Source organism: Octopus sinensis, linkage group LG1, assembly GCF_006345805.1.
Source record: "Octopus sinensis linkage group LG1, ASM634580v1, whole genome shotgun sequence".
Taxonomy (NCBI): domain Eukaryota; kingdom Metazoa; phylum Mollusca; class Cephalopoda; order Octopoda; family Octopodidae; genus Octopus; species Octopus sinensis.
Genome location: NC_042997.1, coordinates 178726442 through 178750441, shown reverse-complemented (window position 1 = coordinate 178750441; position 24000 = coordinate 178726442). Strand labels below are relative to the sequence as shown.

The 24000-nt window shown below is 33.9% G+C and overlaps 1 protein-coding gene across 3 annotated transcripts in view; it reads left to right on the top strand.

Annotated features, from left to right (window-relative positions):
* Nucleotides 1–24000, top strand: part of LOC115229990 (acetylcholine receptor subunit alpha-type acr-16-like) — a 918018-nt gene that overhangs the window by 777108 nt on the left and 116910 nt on the right. For all 3 annotated transcript variants that reach the window (XM_036507280.1, XM_036507286.1, XM_036507291.1), the window contains 3 exons: nt 2404–2482; nt 14473–14848; nt 18746–18829. In XM_036507280.1, coding sequence (XP_036363173.1) covers nt 2404–2482; nt 14473–14848; nt 18746–18829 — 539 coding nt within the window. The remainder of the gene's footprint in view (nt 1–2403; nt 2483–14472; nt 14849–18745; nt 18830–24000) is intronic.

The following is a 24000-nucleotide window of genomic DNA, read 5'->3' as shown; positions in this document are numbered from 1 at the left end:
CTTGTTTCAATCATTTGACTGTGGCCATGCTGGAATACCAACTTTAGTCGAGCAGGACTTATTCTTTGTAAGCCTAGTACTTCTTTATCGGTCTTTTGCTGAACCGCTAGGTTACGGGAACGTAAACACACCAGCATCGGTTGTCAAGCGATGTTGGGAGGGGCGCACAAACACAGAAACACAGACACACAAACATATATACATACATACATATACACATATACATGTATACGACGGGATTCTTTCAGTTTCTCTCTACCAAATCCACTCACACGGCTTTGTTCAGCCCGAGGCTATCGTAGAAGACGCTTGCCCAAGGTGCCACGCAGTGGGACTGAACCGGAACCATGTAGTTCGTAAGCAAGCTACTTACCACACAGCCACTCCTACGCCTGTTCCCTAATTGAATGTTCCACTTATTGCAAATCAGAAGAAAAATTACATATCAGATAATTTATACAAAAAAATATATTGTTTTTAATTTAGACACAAGGCCAGAAATTTCGAAGGGAGTTAATCCATTATATCTACTCAGTAATTAGTTGATACCTTATTGTATTGACCCCCGGTGCGTTGTGTTCTTCAACAAAACATTTTATTTCACGTTGTTCCAGCCCACTCAGCTGTAAGCCCCGCCACAGATGCCATAGAAACCTGGAAATTGGGTGTATGAATCCTAGGATCGAGACTAATGTTTAGGAGGTTGTTGTTGTTGATGATGAGGAGGATGGGGGGAGGGGAGGGGAGGAGGAGGCGAGGGGAGGAGGAGATGTAGGAGGAGGAGGTGGTGTAAGAGGAGGAATGCAATGTTGACCTCGGTGTAATTTAAACTTGACGCATGCAAAAATAAAAGTGACAAAATACAGCGAGTTATTTTCAGTTTCTCCGAAGATTTGACGTTTCTGCTGGGTACCACTTCAAATACTATTTTTTAGAATGGTTTCTTGTTTAAGTACAAGGCCGCTGTTTCGTGTGTATGAGAGAGCTAATTGATTACATTCAACCCTATACTGCTTGACTAGTCCTGTATTATATAGAACTCAGAAGAATCAAAAGCAAATTTGACCTCGCAAAAACTTGTTTAAGCGTTGGAATATATACTGCAAAGAATTTATTTCGAAACACTAACGCTTCTGCCAGATTACCGCTTCTATTGATAATGATATCAAAATGTTATATTTCAACCTTAACTAGGAACATAAAAAGTGCCAATAATGACGATGTTCGTCACTATTTCTTATTTCTTTACTACCCACAAGGGGCTAAACACAGAGAGGATAAACAAGGACAGACAAACGGATTAAGTCGATTAAACCGACCCCAGTGCGTAAATGGTACTTATTTAATCAACCCTGAAAGGATGAAAGGCAAAGTGAACTCGGCGGAATTTGAACTCAGAATGTAGCTACAGACGAAATACCTATTTCTATTTCTTTACTACCCACAAGGAGCTAAACACAGAGAGGACAAACAAGGACAGACAAACGGATTAAGTCGATTAAACCGACCTCAGTGCGTAAATGGTACTTATTTAATCAACCTTGAAAGGATGAAAGGCAAAGTGAACTCGGCGGAATTTGAACTCAGATCGTAAAGACAGACGAACTAACGCTACGCATTTCGTCCGGTGCGCTAACGTTTCTGCTAGCTAGCTGCCTTGCTCGTCACCATTTCTGAATATAAATGACCACTGGTTGTTGGTCACATGGTTACGTGGCAGATTTATTCCACTGCACAATAAACGTTGACTTCATCCTAACCATGCACAACCTATCCAATATGAATGAACTCTCTCGGGGGAAAACACACACACAAACATATAGAAACGGACATACAGGCGCGTATTCATGCCTACACACACACATATATATATATATATATATATATATGAAATACAAAATGAGACTAGAACACAAAACATCCGGACAACAATAAAATTAATAATAATAATAATGATAATAATAATAATAATAATAATAATAATAATAATAATAATAATAATAATAACAGGACATAACAACAGGTGTCTTTCGACTGGGGACGAATTGAATTCAGGTGGCGTGTGTAGAAATGAAGCCTTACGGCAGAGATACAGAGTTTTCACAAAAACAGGGAAGAATATCGATGTGGAGAAAGAACGAAGAGAGGAATGAACGAATAAGCGTGAAAAGGTTGAAATGAAAAAGTCGTACAAAATTTAGCAAAATGTGTACTTACATATAAGAGAACAAAGTGAGCATTTCTGCATTTATAAAAATGGTGTGATAGTTACTGTAGATTCGTCATATAGCTTTATGCATTTCCTAATATTCCTTATAACAGACAAATTATAACTTGCGTGAATGCTATGTTTCCAAAGTTTACGTCAGACCTTTATTTGTTACAATTTGCGATTATTTACAGTGCAGATGAGCGAACCGAAGAACACCGAGAGGCTCTTGTCGTCGTCAAGTCTACAGGAGCTATAGTGTGGATGCCCCAGGTAAGACGCATTTCAGGATTTTCTAAGCTTGACAATCTTTCTTACTTGTATCTGAATCGGTCTATAGCAAAAGATGTAGATATTCTGGATTCTGTCATTCGTTTGTGGATTGCCGTTATGCAAAGACTGTATCAACCTCCTGTGTGAGAACATTTTATTTTAATCGATGGAAACAAACCTTTATAATCACTAACGTGTGCTGAGTGTTTGGGACCCATGCTAAAATTAAATAGAGAATTTAACGATTTTGTTCTTTATGTACAAGAGGTCTACGTGTTTTATTTATACAGCTTTGTGTTGTAAAAAGTTTGCCGATGTCTAAATGTTCAATGTTAGCTGAGGATTCGAGAAAATAATTTTCTTAGAATAAGCAGCAGAGTATTTCTAATACCAAATTTTTACGATTTACTAATATTATGACGATATATGGGGAAAACATTATATAGCTTCGAGTACCTCCATTATTTTAGGAATTACCTTAACATACACTTGTTAATTTTTCAAGTATCAATTTTCATGGGATTTATCAATATAATCGTAATTTTCGTGCTACAATTCACTTCGACTTTGAACGAAAATTAAGACATTTCTACAATAGTGATTCTGTTCTACCGCATACATTTTAATTTTCCAGTATCTTTTATAGACTTTTTGGTTAATTGGTGAGACTCATCACACAGAGAACATATATATATATATATATATATATATATATGTGTGTGTGTGTGTGTGTGTGTGTGTGTGTGTGTGTGTGTGTGTGTGTAATATAAATAATATATATATATATATGTATATACATATGTCTATATATATAAGTATATACATATATATATACATACATATATATATGTATATATGTGCATATATAAGTATATTTATATGTGTATATATATATATATATATATAATATATATATATATATATATATATATATACATGATAGATCGCTAGCAACTACACATATTTTATTTTCGCTCCTTGTTTCTTTCTGTGTTCCTTTCTGTAGAAGAGCGTACGCTCGAAACGTTAAAGACTTTTCATTTCCCAAGCGTTATACTAATACATCTGTTTGTTGTCTACACCACCTGTCTTCGTCTTTTGTGTTCTTTTGTGAATTCTCCCTATATATGTGTATATATTGTACGTGTATATATTTAGGTATATATACATAGATATGTGTATGTATATAAATATGTGTGTATATATATGTATATGTATTTGTATATATATGATATATGTATGTATATATCTATATGTATGTATATGCATGTATATATGTTTGCATATATATGTATGCATATATATATATATGTTTTTTATATGTATGTACATATATTTATGTATATATAAGTATATATACATATATATATGTATATATCTATGTATGTATTTGTATATATATATATATAGAGAGAGAGAGATACATACATACATACATACATACATACATACATACATACATACATACATACATACATACATACATACATAAAAGTTAGCACGCGTTAGTTTATTTTTCACTAGTACTACCATAAATGATATCGAAAATTCGACAGTGTATTTCTAGAAAGTATTCAAATAGTTCACGTATTCTTACCATTTACAATGTGTGCCATACACAGTTAAGGTAAAATATGTTTTACTTAAATTTTACGAGACATTGACTTTCTTCGGCAAGAAACATTGTTGAATTTCATTTAGTAGTTTTCCCCAGTTACACTAAAGTATCGTTTATTTCCTGATCAAATGGTAACCTATATCCAATGCAAATTCTGTCTCATTGTATTTTCCATTGTGTGCAACAAAAACTGTATTAGTTTACAGATAGCGATCTGTATATCATACTTGAATTTGATACATCATGAAAAGGCTAATTTACTACGGTATTCATCAGGATATAGTATCTCTTAGAGATTTAGTACGTTTTAAAATATTAATATATATCAGTAGAAGAAGAAGATCGTGCAGAAACGGTTGTGGTATTTCCGCATTTTTTAACTTCGTCAGTTGCAGGTATACACTAACAATCGTATGTTAAGAGAAAATCCGAAGATACTGACACATAATAAGATAGTGATTATTGAAATTACCTGGCAGCCCTAGATAAAAACACGTTGTGTGCATCAGAAGCAGTATTAGTTTAAAATAATATTCTGTGTATCATACATAAAGTAGATATGTCAGGAAAGTCTGCTGTAATATGAGACTCAGCTTGAGACAAACAGACATATTTCATTTGTCCACCATGTTTGTATAATCTTTCATTCGTTTTTCCTGTGCATAAATTCTAGAAAAGATACTAAAATTAATATATTATAGATCATTTTATTTTAAAACGTGTATTTTTGGCATTTCATAATAAAGTTATATATCAACCATTAAGTGATAAACAGGAATGGGAAAATAGAAATACATAAACTATATCATAAATTATATATCTCGCAATACTTTTAAATTTTAAATATTCAATAAGTAAGTTAATACACTGTCGTGTTTTGTGAAAAGGCACACAAATATCTTAATACAAACGCATATAAACACACATATCGCCATACAAAATACATAAATTACATGTATATATCTAATAATTCACAGACAAAATAATACTAAATATATGGGTAGATATTTAATGAAATTATATAGAACATAAAACATATATGATGGGAAATTTTAAGCTTAAATCGTATATGACTTTTCATTTAATTGTCATGTATTATCTTCCTAGTTTATTTTTTTCAAGAAAAATCCACAAAAATAAATCATATATCGCAGACAACGTATAAACAAACCCGCCCACGTATATTCAAAAGCACACAACCATACAAAAATAATTAAGCATAAAGAAACACAGATAGATACACACATTTACACAGATAAGATTTAAAACACCTACACACAAAAGTAAGCACATATAAATATAGACTACATAAAAAAAAATACTATTGCCATTTTCGTAGTAATTTTCCTCTAGCTTATTTATATCAATAATCTCGATAGAAATTAACATTACAACAATTCTACAGCTTCGCTGAGCATCCATGTCCTTCCTTCACAGTCAATATGTTTGCCCATTCACCACCACTTCACAAAATTTTAACCACGGTCTCTGGATTTTAGTCTTCAAAACTGTTTATACTATCATTGTAACTCAAAATGAATTATTCATTTTTCTCTATATAAACGTAAACATTAAAATTAAATTTCACAGCTGGTTCAACAAGCCGTAGCGCAAATTTCTGAAACCAAGTCAAATATATACAACAGTTTTATATATATATATATATATATATATATATATATATCATAATATCAATATAGGAGGCAAAAAAATTTTGTAGAATTCTTTGTGCCCCAGCGGCTAGTGGGAAAAAATTATTAGTCATAAACATTTTAAGTTCAATATCACAATCAAGGAACGCCATAATAGGCCATTCACCCACTAGAAAATAACAGCCAAAAAGCTTCAACGCAAAATAACATAATTCTGTAAACCAGGAGAAAATTAAAAAAAACATTACCTGAAATTCCTTATACGATGCACCGAGACGAAAGTGCTAGTATAAGGAATTCAGGGTAAATGTTTTTTTTTAATTTTCTCTGGTTTACAGAATAATATTTTGCGGTTGAAGCTTTTGGCTGTATTTCTAGTGGGTGAATGGCTATTATGCCGTTCCTTGTTGTGATATATATATATATATCTATATATAATATTCCATATATCCTATCGTAACTGTTGAAGAGCTAGAGAGAGAAGCTTGGATTTAGTCATTTAACCATTCACCTCACAAACTTACCGAGTCTAATCGCGCGCAGAGAGTGAATGTGTGCACTTTTTTGCTGCCACGTCGCACGAATAAACCTTTTTTGAACCGAATGGTGGCTTGTGACGAGAAATGGGTTCTCTACAAGACTTTGGGTGGGGAAAGGAGAAACACTGGCACCCCAGGTTGAAGACAGTCTTCACCAACGTAAGTTGTTGTTATCTGTTTGGTGGGATATGAAAGTCTTAGTCCACTTCGAAATATTAAACCCGAACCAAACGATGACAAAGGAAATCATCTCCGAGCAGCTTGAGCGGCTTAAGTCAGCGCTAGAGGGAAAACGACCACCTTTAGTTTGACAACGAAAGGTTTTCTTCCATCAAGATAATGCTCGGCCACATATAGCGAGGATGTCATTCCAAAAGCTGGAGCAGTTTGAATGGGAAACGATGTTTCACCCACCATATTCACTGGACATTGCCCCATCTGATTATCATTTATTCTGCGGAGTTCAAAATCATTTTGACGGTAAGAATATAAATTCTCTAGACAAGGTCAGAACAGTACTGGAGGAATATTTTTATCACGGACAAGTGAATTTTGGAAGAAGGGCCTTGCAATTCTACCAAATAGAAAGGTTGTAGTTACTTCTATTTCGGATTAACGATTCGTAGAAAATGAATGAGAGTATATTTTACGTTAAAAAAAGAAGTTTGTTTATCTTAATTTGGAAAAATAAAAGAAGTATTAAAAAACTGCATTGTTTATGAGATGACACAGTATATATGCATTTATGTATGAGATGGAGTTACACATACATAGACTCATGCATATGCGCATATGTATCTATATAGAATTGAAAAATGTTAATTCCTTGTGTACTGAAAAACTTTATATTCATGCTTCTTGCGTGGCAAAGAAAGAAAACAACGATTATGATAGTTCATATCATTGAAGGCCTCATTATTATTATTATTATTATTATTATTATTATTATTATTATTATTATTATTATTATTGACGTTAAGTTATGGAATTCTTACTCTTTATTTATTGAATAATACATATTTTGCTCGCTGCAACGAATTCAGATAAATATAATAGTAGGCGTTATGAAATTTTCTCAAACGTTGTAAAATTTGCTACCCGAAATTTGTAATAGTGTGTAATATTAAGTTGAATGTACTTTTCAAATGAAATCCATTTATCTTACTCGGTAGCTTAAAGCAACAGTGATTCCGAGTGAACTATCTATAAAAGAAAGTGAATGAAATGAAAATAATGTTCTATTATGAGAAAGAAATCAAACGTGGCAAATACTAGTTTATCACTAGTAGACTAACAAAGGGATAAATATTTTGACTATCTGTTTAAAGAGCAATGTTTGAAAAGTATGAACATCTTTAAACTTATCTGCAGACATTGAACACTCGGAGATGTCTTTGAGAATGTATTTTTATTAGAAAATAATTTATTCGATGCATTGTTCGGTAATTGTGGCCATTATTACTATCATTCGAGCTATGGTGATCTCTTCATTGGTATGTGAATATTCTAACGGGTGATGAGATAGAAGATAAGAATAACTCATTAAACTAAGTGATTTTTATTATATAGCCTCCATATACTCTCCTGAATAGTTTGTATATAGTCTATAAACCGATAAATTCTGAGTTACACCTCTACTGGCTCTGCCATCACTTGTCATCCTTACACAATAATATACAAACTAACAGTCACTTCTCAGATAAGGAATTATCTGGAATCTGAAGGAGCTACGTCGGTAATGTTAACCTATTAAATGTCCTAGATAAAAGTGAATTCCAGTGAGTTGATTTGTTGTGCGGAGTGAAACCTCTAACGATACAGAGACTTATCCTTCAGAGAAATAATATAATGGCCTAATACACGAGCTGATAAGAAATTTAATTCTACAACAGTAATAAACTATCATCTAATTTACCCACTTAAATCTTTTAATCCTTTTCCTTAACCATTAGTATGGTTTCTTGCTGTCATATGCCACACTCAATGAGTTTTTCGCTTTTGAGAACTGTTTCTATACGTCACGTACCACTAGTCTTTCACCCTTGAGAACTCCAGTTTAACAATAGTTTTGCTAATGACTTCAGAACTGCTTATGAACAACTTCAGAACAGGACTCTTAAATTGCTCGCCTATAACCTGAGTTGTTTTCTTATTGGCAGTCTTGAGATTGACCACTCTATTGCCTTTCCCCAAGAATGTATGACCGTATCCCTTTCATAGAAATCTATATAATAATCTACTTGTTCACTCACCCGTTATACTTTAGTTGGTAAGGGACGTGGAGTGAGTGAGAGGTAGAACACAAGTGAGAGAGAGGGTGGAGTGTGAGTAGAGAAGAAAGACGTGAGAAAGAAGTAGAGATATATGCATAACAAGGCCAAATGTGTCACGTGGTTAGTTGAAGGCAGAGGCGATAGGTGAGAGAAAAAGATGGTGAAAGAAAAGAGGGAGGGAGAAGTGTTAATAGCGTGCTGTAGGGTGGGGAGGAAAAAGTAAAGAGAAAGCGATATGTTTAAGATATAATGTTTAGCAGAGGTTGATGTTCTGGTAGTGAGGTTAAATAAAGAGAGAGAGAGAGAGAGAGAGAGGAGGCAGTTACATTAAGAGACAGAGAAAAAGAAAGAAAGAAAGAAAGAAAAAGGAGGTAGATAGCGTTTGAATTTTCAGTAAGTAAAACTATAGTGATGGTGATATTTGGCGGGGTGGAGATGTATTGATAGTGAAAAGTATTTTATTGAAATAAATCTATTATATTATTCTTCTACCTGTTCGTTCACAGTTTACGTTTTAGTTTGTTACAGAGGAGGAGATGGAGTGAGAGAGAGAGAGACATAGGGGAAGAGGGAATGTGAGAGTGTGTGAGAGAGCAGGTAGCCAACCGATGCATTATGCCGCCATCCATGTGGTTAGCGGAAGTGAGAGATGAAGAGAAAGAGAGAAATGTTAAACGCATGAGGAGGGGAATTAGATGGTTAAAAAGTTTGTTGAAGAAGTATAAAGTGCTTATCAGAGGGAGTTTTAAAATCATATATTACTGGGACTGAAAGTGAATTAACTTAGCAAAATACAAATATAAATGCAAATCATTCTTTCTTTCTTAAATAGCTTCTCTTAATCTTCTTTGTTCTGTGGAATTTCCACGAGTCTCACTAATAATTATTATAAAGGGTTAGTGGATAGCAGAAACAACAGGAGCGCCGAAACACTTACAATATGTACTTTGTTCTTTACACTGCCTTAGTTCAAATTTATCTTTGCCTCCCATCCGTCTGTCATCGATAAAATATATCCCAGTCAAGCTGGTACAATGTATTTGATTAGGCCCCTTCTCTAAACTGTGCATAAGTTAGAAATCATGTACGAAATACAATGATCATTTCTCTTTTTGTGTTTGTTGCTGGTTATAATTATTTATTAACTGTTGGCAGAGTTGTTCGGCGTTGTGAGTGTAAAGTTCCCAGTTGATTTATTCAGCAAACTCTGTGGTAAACTTCTCTTGAAGAAACAGATAGATCGAGTCTAGTAAAATGGCTGAGCTAACGTTACGAATAAATGATTTATTTTAGATTCGCTTCCATGTTTACGGCTACGTGTAACACAAGCTGAATTAGCCTGAATGCCGTTACGACTGAAATTGCAAACAGCCTAATACCGAGGCTGATGCCAAACGGATGTTGACAAAGATAAAACATGGTGTCAGACATTTTACATCTGTAAATTGGAAATGGGCTATAGAAATTAATCAATACTTTCGTTCTCGTAGTCTTATCGTTATTTCCGCGGGGATTTTTTCCTCTCTTTCTCCCTATCTCTCACTCTCTATCTCTCTCTCTCTCCCTCTCCCTCTCTTTTTCTCCCTCTCTCTATCTCATTCTTCCTTACTTCTCTCTGAACGTTATTTTAACTGAGAAAGCTAAACTATCGATGTTCGGTGTCGGTTTTAAGCAAACTATTTCTAAAACACAAGAACATTAAAAGAAAATGTTGAATAACGTCGGAAGGTATTATTCTCAGGTTAGTTTAGATCACTTGTAATAATGGGAGGAGGCGGTAACTTCGACAGATTATAGAGATAAATGTTTTTCAGCTTCTAATGTTCGAGCTCAAAGCCTCTAAAGTTTGACTTGGCATTTTCTTCTCCATAACCAGAATGATTTATTGTGTTCTAAATGTAGCAAAAGACAAGTTTCGTAAGTAGATGCGGTACAATCAAATGAATTGGTACCCCTGATACGAGGGTTATATAAAATTAATACAAAAGTAGGTATTACTTTTTTTATTAACAGACACAGGTCATTCAAACAGCTCGTGCATATTGGTAGAGCAACTCATTCTCAACAGCAACATAACTATTTTTCCTGCTCTTCATCGCATGCAAATGCTGGCTTCTGAGGGGAAGCAGCATAATGTTATCGAGTTTTTATGAAGTGGGAATGATAGCTGTCCGACATCCATAGAAGTCTGCAGGCTGTTGCAAAGATGACAACTTTGACAAGTGCAATATACACTGATGGATCTGTGTGTTTGGTGCACAACTTGGTGCACAGCTCTGGTCGCAACACATTGCAGAAGGTGGCGAAATATTTGGAGTATTGGCAAGTATGTGAAAGTCGGTACTTCGGTACCTAACAATCGATTTAAAAGATAGAGATGGTGGAAGTCTACTTTGATCTATTGAAAGGGTTTGCAGTCAATGAAGACACATTTTTTTCCAATCTGATGACACAAAACGTGAGCGCTTCTTTATGATCCGGAAAGAAATGCTCAGTCCATGGAATGGTTTCACACCTTTTCTGCAAGGTCTAAAAATAGCAAGAGCCAAAACACAGTACAGAAAGTCATTTTTTTTTATTTATGCGCCCTTTTCAAGCCTAGCCAGGCTCATGGGCTCGGTTTCCCGGTTTCTGTGGCGTATGTGTTCCTCCCAGCCGGACGGGACGTCACTCCATCGCAGCGTTACTCAAGAAACGGGAAAAGAGAGTGAGAGGAAGTTGGGGCGAAAGAGTACAACAGGGGTTGCCACCACCTCCTGCGGGAGCCTCGTGGAGCTTTAGGTGTTTTCGCTCAATAATCACACACAACGCCCGATCTGGGAATCGAAACCGCGATCCTCCGACCTAACCGCTGCCCTAACCACTGGGCAATTGCACCTCCACAGAAAGTCATAGTAATTGTATTTTTTGGTGTGAGTACGATGACAAGGTAGTCATTCTACTTGATCTTCTAGAACGCTATAGTGCTGTAACCAGCAAGCAGTATATTGAGACACTCAAAATGATTAACGAATCCATTAACAAGAAGAACCAAAAAAGAATCTAGAAGCTATCAACAGTGACTCTGACAATGCATGACATCACACGTCTTTGGCTACATATCAGACAATTGGCAAATTGGACCTGCCAGTGCACCCTCCCCATACACCGTATATCATTGATCCGGCGTCCACCAACTTCTACTTGCTTGATCAAACAATGGGCAGTTTCCAAGGACAAAGATTTCATGACATAGAGAAGGAGAAAATGGCTACGGATAAGTGGGTACAGCAGTGCATACCTGAGTATTTTCAAAGCGAATTCGAAAGTTTGGTCCACAATAATACAAATGCATTGCTTTTGATAGAAATTATGTTGCAGTAGTACATATATATATAGTGGAAGAGTTGACCTACCAACATATAGAATTTGAAATTCCTATGTCAGGCAATAAAATAAAAAGTTATGCCTACGTTTACATTACATTCAGTATAACACTCGTATAAGTCTGGGTATTGCACATTTTAACATTATATATCGAAATATAAAATCGCAACATAACAACGGCTTTCAATCGCAAGCGCTACTATTTCTGCTCACCCTAGTAACTCTCTTTTAGACGGTAAATTTATTACCAGTTTTACCTATATATCGATGTGGTCATTCTAGTTGATGCTACTAAATGTTTCTGGAGACTGGATCTATGAAGTTAAATAAAAATTCTGAAATGAGTTAAGTCAACATGACATAGAACATAGATGATCTAGTCATTGACGTTGTTCTAAAGAAATATTTGATTCTCTAACAAAGACTAGAAATAATGGAGGTTATTAAAATGAAATATTCTATCATTTACAGGCGAAAATGATCAAATAAAATATATAACAATAATTATTTCTGGAAATATTCGTGCTGCTAAATTTCTCCCTCCCCATCTCATCTCTCTCTCTCTCTCTCTCTCTCTCTCTCTCTCTCTCTCTCTCTCTCTCTCTTTCTCCTCGTACAAAACAGATATTTCGATAAGGTAAAAGAAGCCGTAATTCCAAGATTCCCTCCCTTTAGATTAGATTATCTTAAAAGCTCTCTAAAGTTTGGATTCTTGACGTGGAATTTTGTTGCTATGACAGCTTACTTCACTAACATTGATAATGAAGAGAAAAGAAGCGGTCTTTCCATTACCCATTGAAATTAAACTGCCAGTCACAAACCTCCGGGACCAAAATAGCTACCACACTATCCATAACGGAATATTCTCCGAAAATAACGCAACGTAATTTTATAATTGATTTCTTAGCTAAGCAGAATACATCCGATTTGAATAAGAGAGAAAGGAAGCCTATATAATGTTCTTGCATTTCTATTTATGACATTCGTTACATAATGTGAAATTTATACAATCAGGATTTGAAATAGGAATTTCAGTCGATTACTTCCAATATAATGTTCTCGTCAATATTATGAACACACGCAAGATGATCCTGGGCCAGTATGATTATATTTATTTATCATAAGGCAATAAGCTAGTAGAATCTTTAATGCACTGGACAAAATGCTCGCGGCGAGCTGGCAGAAACGTTAGCACGGCGGGCGAAATGCTTATCGGTATTTCGTCTGCCGTACGTTCTGAGTTCAAATTCTGCCTAGGTCAACTTTGTCTTTCATCCTTTTAGGGTCGATAAGTTAAGTACCGGTTACGCACTGGGGTCGATATAATCGACTTAATCCGTGTGTCTGTCCTTGTTTGTGACCTCTGTGTTTAGCCCCTTGTAGGTAGTAAAGAAATAGATATTTCTTCTGCCGTTACGTTCTGAGTTCAAATGTGGAGGTCGATTTTGTCTTACATCCTTTCGGATTCGATAATTACCAGTTGAGCACTAGAGTCGATGTAATTGACTAGCCATTCCTCATAAAATTTCAGGATAAGTGTCAATAATAGAAAGAAAAAAAAACTTCTTAAAAGCGGCGAGCTAGCTGAAGCGTTAGAGCAAGCCGGGCTAAATGATTACCGACATTTATTCTGAGTCTTTACATTTTGATTTCAAATTCTGCCGAGGTCGACTTTGCCTTTCATTCTTTTCGTGTCAATAATATAAAGTACTAGTCAACTACTGAGAGCAACATAATCGACGAGCCCCGCCCCGCCCCTTCACTTCACCGCCAAAATATCTCAGACCTTCTGTGTTTAGTAGAAAGAATTATATTATTGGTGTTATCGATTGTAGTAACTAAGAGAATTGCTTCAAAGCAAGATTAAAAGCCTTGTGCTATTCAATTACGTCGCTTTAGGGATTGAATGGGAATGCTGGGGAGCTTGATTTGCATTTCACCCTCGAGGGGTTGATAAAAGAAGTAACAATCACATACCGAGTTCCTGCAGTCAATCGCTGCTTCTGCCTCTGCTTCTGTTGTTGTTGTTCTTGTTGTTGCTGTTGTTCTTGTTGTTGTTGTTGTTGTTGTTGTTCTTCTTCTTCTTCTTCTTCTTCTTCTTCTTCTTCTTGCTGTTGTTGATTTTGATGCTTTATATTGCGATGTAAGTTTTTAGCAATTTCTCTACTGTGAATAAAGTCGGCATCTGAGTTTCTACTTTCTTTGAAATTGGTGTTATATTAAAAAATAAACGATTTTAAATTCTTTTCTCTTCTTTAAATCTAAATCGACGATATTGTGTTAATATATGTGTTACTGTTATAAGCATTAAGTTAAATTAAAATCGCATTAAACACTTTATGAACCCCAAACCAAGAGAGACAAAATGTTCTTAGAACCACCAATATTTGTGTCAGTTTTGGGATTTTTGCTTATCAAATCTCTAATTTAATTTAATAATTATATTAATTTAATAATTATATTCGTAACGATTTTACTTTATCGTAAGTCAATAATGTCTTGCTAAAAGATGACATCACTTTATTTCGTCCCATATTTATAGGTTATCTACAAAAGTTCATGTGCTATAGACATCAGCCATTTTCCATTTGATGAACAAGAATGTGTTCTAAAATTTGGGTCATGGACGTACGACGGTAATAAACTGGATGTTAATTTTCTGGACAACTTAACCAAAATCGATCTGTCTGAATACATGCCCAGTAATGCATGGGAAATAATCGAAGCTCCTGCCCGCCGAAATGTACAGTATTATACTTGCTGTCCAGAGCCATATCTTGATCTGACTTTTACACTTAAGGTCAGGCGGCGTTCGGCCTTTTACAACTATCTATTGATTTTGCCGTGCATTTTACTTTCAACTCTTACATTGGTTCTCTTCTGGATACCTCCGGAATCCCCAGCCAAGATGGCTTTGGGTAAGTAATGCGAATTTTTTTTATTGTTTTTACTGTATATCTTTCTTCTATTGATTTTTTTCTTTATTCAGCGTCGAATTTCAAAAGTTTTGATCCAAGAGTGTATTAAGATGTGCATTAATTTCTTTAAGGCGTAGGAGTGGCTGTGTGGTAAGTAGCTTGCTTACGAACCACATGGTTCCGGGTTCAGTCCCACTGCGTAGCATCTTGGGAAAGTGTCTTCTACTATAGCCTCGGGTCGACCAAAGCCTTGTGAGTGAATTTGGTAGACGGAAACTGAAAGAATCCCGTCGTTTGTTTTCTGTGTCCCTTTCTGTAGAAGAGCGTAGGCTCGAAACATAAAAGACTTTTTCTATTCCTGAGCGTTATACTAATGCATCTGTTTGTTTTGTACACCACTTGTCTTCGTCTTTTGTCTTTTTCCTAAACTCTCCCTATATATATGTGTGTGTGTGTGTGTGGTGTGTGTACATGTATGTTTGTGTGTGTATATGTTTCTGTGTCTGGGTTTGTTCCCCCAAACATCGCTTGACAACCGATGCTGGTGTGTTTACGTCCCCTTAACCTAGCGGTTCGGCAAAAGTGACCGATAAAATAAGTACTAGGCTTAAAAGAATAAGTCCTGTGGTCGATTTGCTCGACTAAAGGCGGTGATCTAGCATGGCCACAGTCATATGACTGAAACAATAAAAGAGTATTTTACTAAATTAATGATATGTATTGTCTAGATTTATATTGCAATAAAGATTTGACAAACATATGCTATGCGGCCACATGTTTAACAATATTTTGTATTACTAATATAACATCAAATCAGTTAATGTGTGTATATATGTGTGTGTATGTGTGTGTGTGTGTAGTTTACTGTTCCGGTAAGATAGAATCAACAAAAAACTCATCTATCCAGTGAGAGATAAACAACACTTAAAGTATACAGTATAAAAATTACGAGCTACTTATAGGTTCTTGATTTGGAGACATGTCTCGGTAGGTTTTTATAACATGCCTTGTGTCTCCAAGCAGTCGCGAGGCTCCGAGAACTTGGTCTGTTTTATTTTCAAACATCAGTACGCTACTACATGACAAATCACGAGAAAAATGAGAAGATTGATTCAAAAAGTGGAAGTGTGAAGAAATGTACGAAGAAAAGAAAGGAAATTAAAATCACAACTCAATCTTTTGCAGTGATCATCCTCTCGCTTTTTATCGTGATTTCTCATGTACAATCATTCTGATTTTCGAGGCTCATATGCTCAGATCCTATGTATTTGGAGACACTTGGCCAAGGTGCCACGCAGAGGGACTGAACCTGGAACCATGTGTTTGGTAAACAAGCTACTTACCACACAGCCAATCCGGCGCCTATATATGTGTGTATATATATATATATATATATATGTATATATATATATATATACATACATACATACATACATATATATGTATATATGTATATGCACATATATATGCATGTATATATGTATATATATATATATGTATATATACATATATATATGCATGTATATATGTATTATATATATATATATATATATGTATATATATATATATATATACATACATACATACATATATATGTATATATGTATATGCACATATATATGCATGTATATATGTATATATATATATGTATATATACATATATATATGCATGTATATATGTATATATATATATATATTATATATATATTATATATATACATACATACATACATACATATATATGTATATATGTATATGTACATATATATGCATGTATATATGTATATATATATATGTATATACATATATATATGCATGTATATATATGTATACATATATATATATCTATGTATATATATACATATATGCATATACATGTATATATATATATATATATATATATATATACTTACATGTATATATATATACATATGTATACATATGTACATATATATGTATGTATATATATATATGTATATTAAATCTGTTATAAAGCCTCTATATTTGTGTGTGTGCATATATATATATATATATATAATATATAATATATAATATATATATATATGCATCTCTTTCTTTTTGCCTCTCGCTTTTTGTCTCTCTTTAAATTCATATAAGTGTATGTTTGTGTGAGTATATGTTTATATATATATATATGTATATATATATATATACATATATATATATATATATATATATATATATATATGTATATATACTTGAATTCTTCTTCTGGAGAAGGAGCTGATTTCTAACAAAGATGCAAAGCTCCATCGTTGGAAAGTAGATAACAAAAGCCAAGTCATTTTTTAAACTTCTGAAAATTCTTGCATATTTTTACTGTTCTACTTACAGATTGTATTTGCAATGTGCAAGTTAGTTGAATTAATTCGTTTTCTGAAAACCCTAGCTTTAATCAGATTGTCATTTAGGGATATACAGACAAAGCCAAGCGCTTCAACAGATATAGGTATAAATTTTGATCTTATAATTTGGAATTAGCAGCATGAGGTTTCGGAATTGTCCGTAGTTATCCTCTTTGCCTTTTAACTATTCGTGTGTGTGTGTGTGTGTGTGTCCAAATACATCCTCAAAGACGTAGATGCTGTTGCTCGTGGAGCAAATATTTAAAAGATTTTGAAACATATTATTTTAGACTTAAATGACTAAACATATAACAAGACTTTACGTAAGGAATTTTTTATGTAATTATATGTGCATATACTTTGTTTTTGCAATGCAGATAAATGTGAAAAGTTTGATTTTTTTCGGGATTCTCTGAAGAGTATTCTTGACTGTATTCATTGTTATTTTTTACTTTATGATATAAGAAAACGCCAACTTTGTTTTCTTCATAAATTTTCTTTGAATTCAAAAGAAATTTTAACAGAGATGTGTTTTATCCAATTTGATTTCTGGTGGAATACAACATATCTTACTCTTCGCTTTGGTGGACTAATGGAAAGATTACTGTTTGTCTCAACACATTAACGTTCAACATAAAAATACCCATTATAGAATCCTAAACTTGTTAGTTGTATTCCAGCAACGCCGAGTAACAATTCATGAAGGTCCTTGATGGTCATAGAAAAAGACAGTTACTCTGAATCCTGGAAGCTTTTGAAATGAAATAGCTTATTTGGTAAGATGGTGGAAGTACGTAAAATTAAAGCAGCTATTCGCTTAGTACAACTAGTTATAAAAGATCACACTAACAGTACTTTTTTTTTTTTACACGGACAGAATTTCCGTGCATCTACTTATAGTGAGAGCATAATGGTCTCCTCTAATTTCAGTTTCACTTTCAGAATGTGAGAGAGAATAGCAGGGGACTAAAGAGAATTGAGAAACTCTGCTAGATACAGCATTAACGGCAACTACATAATGAACAGTTTTGTTCCATTTCAATTTGGCTGGTATCTGTTAAATGATGTGGGCATTAGTATTCTCTACAGTGTCGTTTACGCGAGCTGAAGAAGTTGAGAAAATCACTCATAGTTTCTGTAACTCTTTCAAAAGCTAAGATATATTTTTTAATTTATCTCGGGAAACGCGTTCCTGCTTGTTCTTGGATTTTTCTGCAATTTGAGACTCCTACACACAGTCAGTATCAACTAGTCGCTGACCTAATTGCCAACTGAGCCGCTGGGGTCTAAGTAAACCTCTCATGTTGGTAGGAAGCTGAAAATTTTCCTATCATTTCTATCATCTTCATACTAATACGGAAAACCAAATGACTCCACTCGTCAATTAACCAAGAACTTTATTTTTTTCTTTATTTGTAACAAGTTTTAATCTTTGAATTGTTGCTCTCTGCAACATGAAAAGACTAAATGTGTAGAATTTTCTTAATGTTAACTATATTAATTATGTTTCTTTATTTGTTTTATATTCTAGGTATTAACATTTTTGTGGCGTTTTTCTTACTCTTGGTTATTTTGGAATCCAGTTTACCGTCAGCATCAACCGTGCCTTTGCTTGGTAAGATTTTGTTGTCCATTTTAAGTAAATATAGTTTAAGAAATACAGCAATAAATACGTATCTGAAGACAACAGGAGTCCGTAATCCCGGCAATTTAACCTTAGAATTTGTGACGTGTTGCTTACCAGTTCAACATTCTACTTAGATGAAACGTTAAGTTTTCAGAAATGATATTCTTAAAATGATTTATGACTAGTATGCAGTTTATAAACTAAGGAAGGAATTTTTGAAAGGTAACATCCCAAAAGCTACTTTACCAATTATCTTTTCAGGCAACTGAAGTCATTTATTTTTCAACTGCAACTATTGATTAAACCACGAAAATTGTAGTCTCTTTCTAACAGAGACAGTGTAGCGAGACAGGAAAGATCTATTTTATTGCTGTGGCATAGTTCAGTTGTGTTGTGGAAGATTCCATCCAATACAAGATGGAGGCGTATGAAAAAAACGAAGCCATATACACCTCACATACACACCGCTCACATATACACCCCCTACACGCACTATCCCACAAACGTCGCCCCCCACCTTCACCAAGATACGCTACAACAACTCGCAGCGGTCCACTGGCCCGAGAGGCTTTGTGAAACTATTTGTATATGAACGGGCCCTTAGTGCCTGTTATCACCCTTTTCTGCATGCTTGTTTTCTTTTCTTAATACATTCATGTTGTTTTTTCCAGTGTGTGGATATTTGGTGACTGCTCATGTATGCAATGTATTTTCCTTTTGCCATTGTTTGGAATATTTCGCTTTGTATTTTTTCTTCCTTTGCTTTGCATTTCCCCTTTTTCTTGTTTATGTCGACTTCAAGTCTGCAGGAGGGTTGTATAGTGAGACAGGAATGATTTAGCTTGTTGCTGTGGCATAGTTCAGTTGTGCTGTTGAAGAGTCCAGCCAATCAGAGCCGGAGGCGTATGAATAAAACGGCAGGGATCCGCTTTAGCTGAAAGAAACGCAGTACACCAGCGAAGCGGCAGTTTCAAACTAGTTGTGGATTCTTCGACATGTCGCGTTTTCTGTTTCCTCCACCAACTACATGCAACTCATTTGATTAATATTAGTTTCCACTCTACTTCATATAAATTTCAATTTATATGAACACATACAATTTTCCTGTCTCGCATACATTCATATGCAAGGTTAATCCTTGTTACCACTTGCTTGCGCTCATTACACTACTGCATTTATTTCAATGTTCTTTATTGATGTCTCTTTAAGAAATCACTGAAAATGGATTCTTTCTGTGAACTGCCTTCTAAAAATGCTAACTATACATATTATGTTACAACTCGAACACGTTACATGTAGGAGACATTCCTTCCAACTTACATTAGTGAATCACCCTCTTACAAACGCATAAACCAAGAAGCGAACGTACAACACTTACGTCTACAACCCGCATACGCATTATTTAAGCAGCCACTCTGGATCTACAAGTTCTCTCTTATATTGATTTCCCGCATAGAATGAAATTCATTGGATAGCGAAATGTATATGCTTAAAATTCATTATTGATGTTAGTGAAATAAAGTAGCTAAACATCGGACATAGAAGCAACTTCACAGACTAGTTTATGCTGAGCACTGTCCTCAATTTCACAGAACTCATCTCACACAACTGTTATAAATTAATCTACGTTTCTATATAACACAGAATTATAACACAAATGCTATAAATTAACCAAAGTAGATAAATTAGTCTAAGTTTGGAAATAATAATTTATTAGAGGGAGACTAGTATTGAAATAATATTCTCGTCTTTCATATTTCTTTCATAATGCTAAGTAGAGATGTACAATTTATTAAATAACTGGCTTACATGTAACAAATCTGTGTGTGTGTGTGTGTGTATATCTGTGTGTGTGTGTGTGTCTGTCTGTGTGTGTGTGCGTGCGTGTACATATATTGCCTGATATTATTACCTTTCACAAATGGCAGGTTTAACGTAACTTTGATGCATGTTTGTTCGCTTATCACACAGCTAAATGTCATGGCGCTATAATATAACATTATAACATAATATGTGGCGAGTGTCAGAGAGCAACAAGAAGTAAGCTCTCGGTATTTCAAGAACGTGAAACGATTTCTTATCACGGCTTGTAGTATATAATTTCCCTTCATGTATACGTTTCGAAAAAAAAAAAAAAGAACGAATGGCCTAAATTCTAATGAGTGTCTCATTTATAACTACATAAAAACATGGGATGTTGTTCTTAATCAACAGAAAACAATATTCAAACATTTAAAATTGAGTACTGGTGTTTTGTGAATTTAGACCAGAATCCATTTTCATATTTTCCATTGAAGTAGGCCATTGCGAGCCAGCGTTTATGTAGGCCACTTCAAACAATCGTTTTTTTTTCTTCTTTTTACAAAATGTGCCACGAATTAATATGTATAATTAATTACGAGGAGTTCATTAATTATACATATGACTTTTAATGCGTGTTTAAAAAATTTCTCGCAAGATAATTGGATATATATTTATTGGTGTTACCTCATTCATTTTTAAGATTATTGGAGAAAAGTTGAAATATACGATTAAATAGCGATATTTTAGTTATGTTTACGAGAGCAGGTACAAAAATCTGAAGTCTATTAAATATATTTACCGCATTTAGATTTAAACCGTGATATAAACCGTTGCATAGCTACATTACGTGTTTCCACACATTTATATATTAAAATATCACGTGTCTGTAAATGTAATTATGACATTTTTTTTAGGTAAACCTGTGTAGTATTAGATGTACCTTTAATCAATCATATTGCGAGGGTGGTCCTCCTACAGTTTTGCATGCATTTTGTTATAATAGTTAAGCTTGAGGTTATATGTATCTGCGAGGACGTGTTTGTATCGTTATAGGATACACATTTTAGTAGAAATGTGTAGTAGGTAGCATCTTTCCAGTTATATTACTGGCAATAAAATTTTCTACGCTATATTCATAGAAGCCAATGTTAGCACTACCAGGATTTGGAATTTGGAATCAGAACTTAAGGAGAGTTAACCAGCATATAGTGACGCCGCTGAACTTCCATTATTTTTAATTTCACTCAGTCTCGGATAATCGATGACATATGAACATATCAGCGTTACAGTGTCGAATACAATGTCTTGCAGGACTGTTTATAACCGGACTATGCATCACTGTCCATAAAGGATTCAGACTTTTACAGTATTCATGTTATTTTGCCTGCTTTCAAAATTCAGTTTTCATATACGTTGCAGTTGTTTAGGTCTAGATCAACCCTGATACAGATGACATATAATCATATGTTTTCTGGATCATACTACAACCTTTAACATATCTTTTTATAGTGAACAAGATGTTATAAATATATGAGTGCGTTGATTATATACTTGTGGATAAGTAGTATATAAGCATCTATATATGTATATATATATATATGTGTTTATGTATATATGTATGTATATATATGTGTGTGTGAGTGTAGGCATGCAAATAATTATATACTGCTATTTAAATTTCTTGTTTGGTAGCCACTTAATATGTTCTTTTTATGAAAATTTTATTCTTACAAAACAATGAAGCGTAAGTGAGAATAATATAAACATTAAATATATATTATTTAAAAGCATTGTAGAAAAAACTGAATTCAAATAGCTTACGGTTTGTAAATTGGACAGAATGTTTTAAATGAAGTGTGATGGAATAAGATTTTGAGGAAATAACCTCAGTAATACGAGAAAAAGCCGGAAGACTGCACAGGAAAAAACAAAAAGTATTACTTTTAATTAAGATATGTAAATATGTGTGGGAAGTCGTGTGAGTACGTACACTTTCATGCGTATATATGTATATATGTATGTCATACATTTACAAGTGCATATGTAAATGATTGTGTCTGTGTATGAGTGTGGAAATATATATTGTTTGTATTCGTAGATATATATATATATATATATATATATATATATATATACATAAAGTAATACTAAGTAATTAAGGGTTTAGCAACGATTTGCCTCACCACACACCGAATTTAGAATAGCAGTCAAAGAGTTTTGGCTATTCTTTCTACTTAAGTAGAAAGAATAGCCAAAACTCTTTGACTGCTATTTCTAAATTCGGTAGTAGAAAGAATAGCCAAAACTCTTTGACTGCTATTTCTAAATTCGGTGTGTGGTGAGGCAAATCGTTGCTAACCCTTAATTACTTACTATTACTTAAACCTTCCTTGAATGGGGCTTTTACATGCCGAAATCTACTTGGTGAAATTGATGATTATTCCAAATTAATTAATTTCACCCTATATTATTATTGATAATTATATATATATATATATATATATATATATATATATATATATATATATATAGATATATATAATGGCCATGAAAATGGAATCATTTTTCAAACGCAAATCTTTATATGTGATTGTACATATTCAATACACGTACAATGAAGTGGTTGAGCAGTGATATATAGAACAACACTACAGTACTTCTGGTTTTCTACATCATGTAGGTATTGCTTCAAATTTTTAAAATACCGTAAGCTACCAGGGCAAGCTGAAATGTTGATAATATCCAGTCACCGTCTCTCTCTCTACAAAAATTCTGTACACGTTACCGTGATGAACATTCATAAAGAAATATCAATAGATAATTTTTGTTCACATATATATATATGTGTATGTGTGTTTGTCTGTCACAAACTGCAGGTTTTTTTCTGTAGTATTTTACTTGAAGACACACGCGGATGGGCGGGGGAAGCTAAACGAACCTCATTCATATTTTGAGTTTGGCGGTACTAACACTGAATATGATCTGTCTGATACCGTTAGGTGGAGAGATATATTCAATTATTCCAGTACCCTCGAATTATTGAGGAATGCCATGCTGATAAGGAAAATGGTTGGTAAAGTATAATTCTATATTCTTTATGCCAACCTAATTCCGAAACGCGCGTCCATGGATGACCAGATATAGACTGATTTTAGTTGCTTTACTCTCTGCCTGTGTGAATTGTTTTCAAGTATTTTGGTTTCTCTAGGAGTCCCTTTTTAAAGTAGAAGAAATAGCTATGATATTTTGGCTGTTATTTCTAAACTTTGGTATGTGGTAAAGCAAATAATAGCTGAACCCTAATTATTAAGTATATATATATATGTATATATATATATATATATATATATATATAT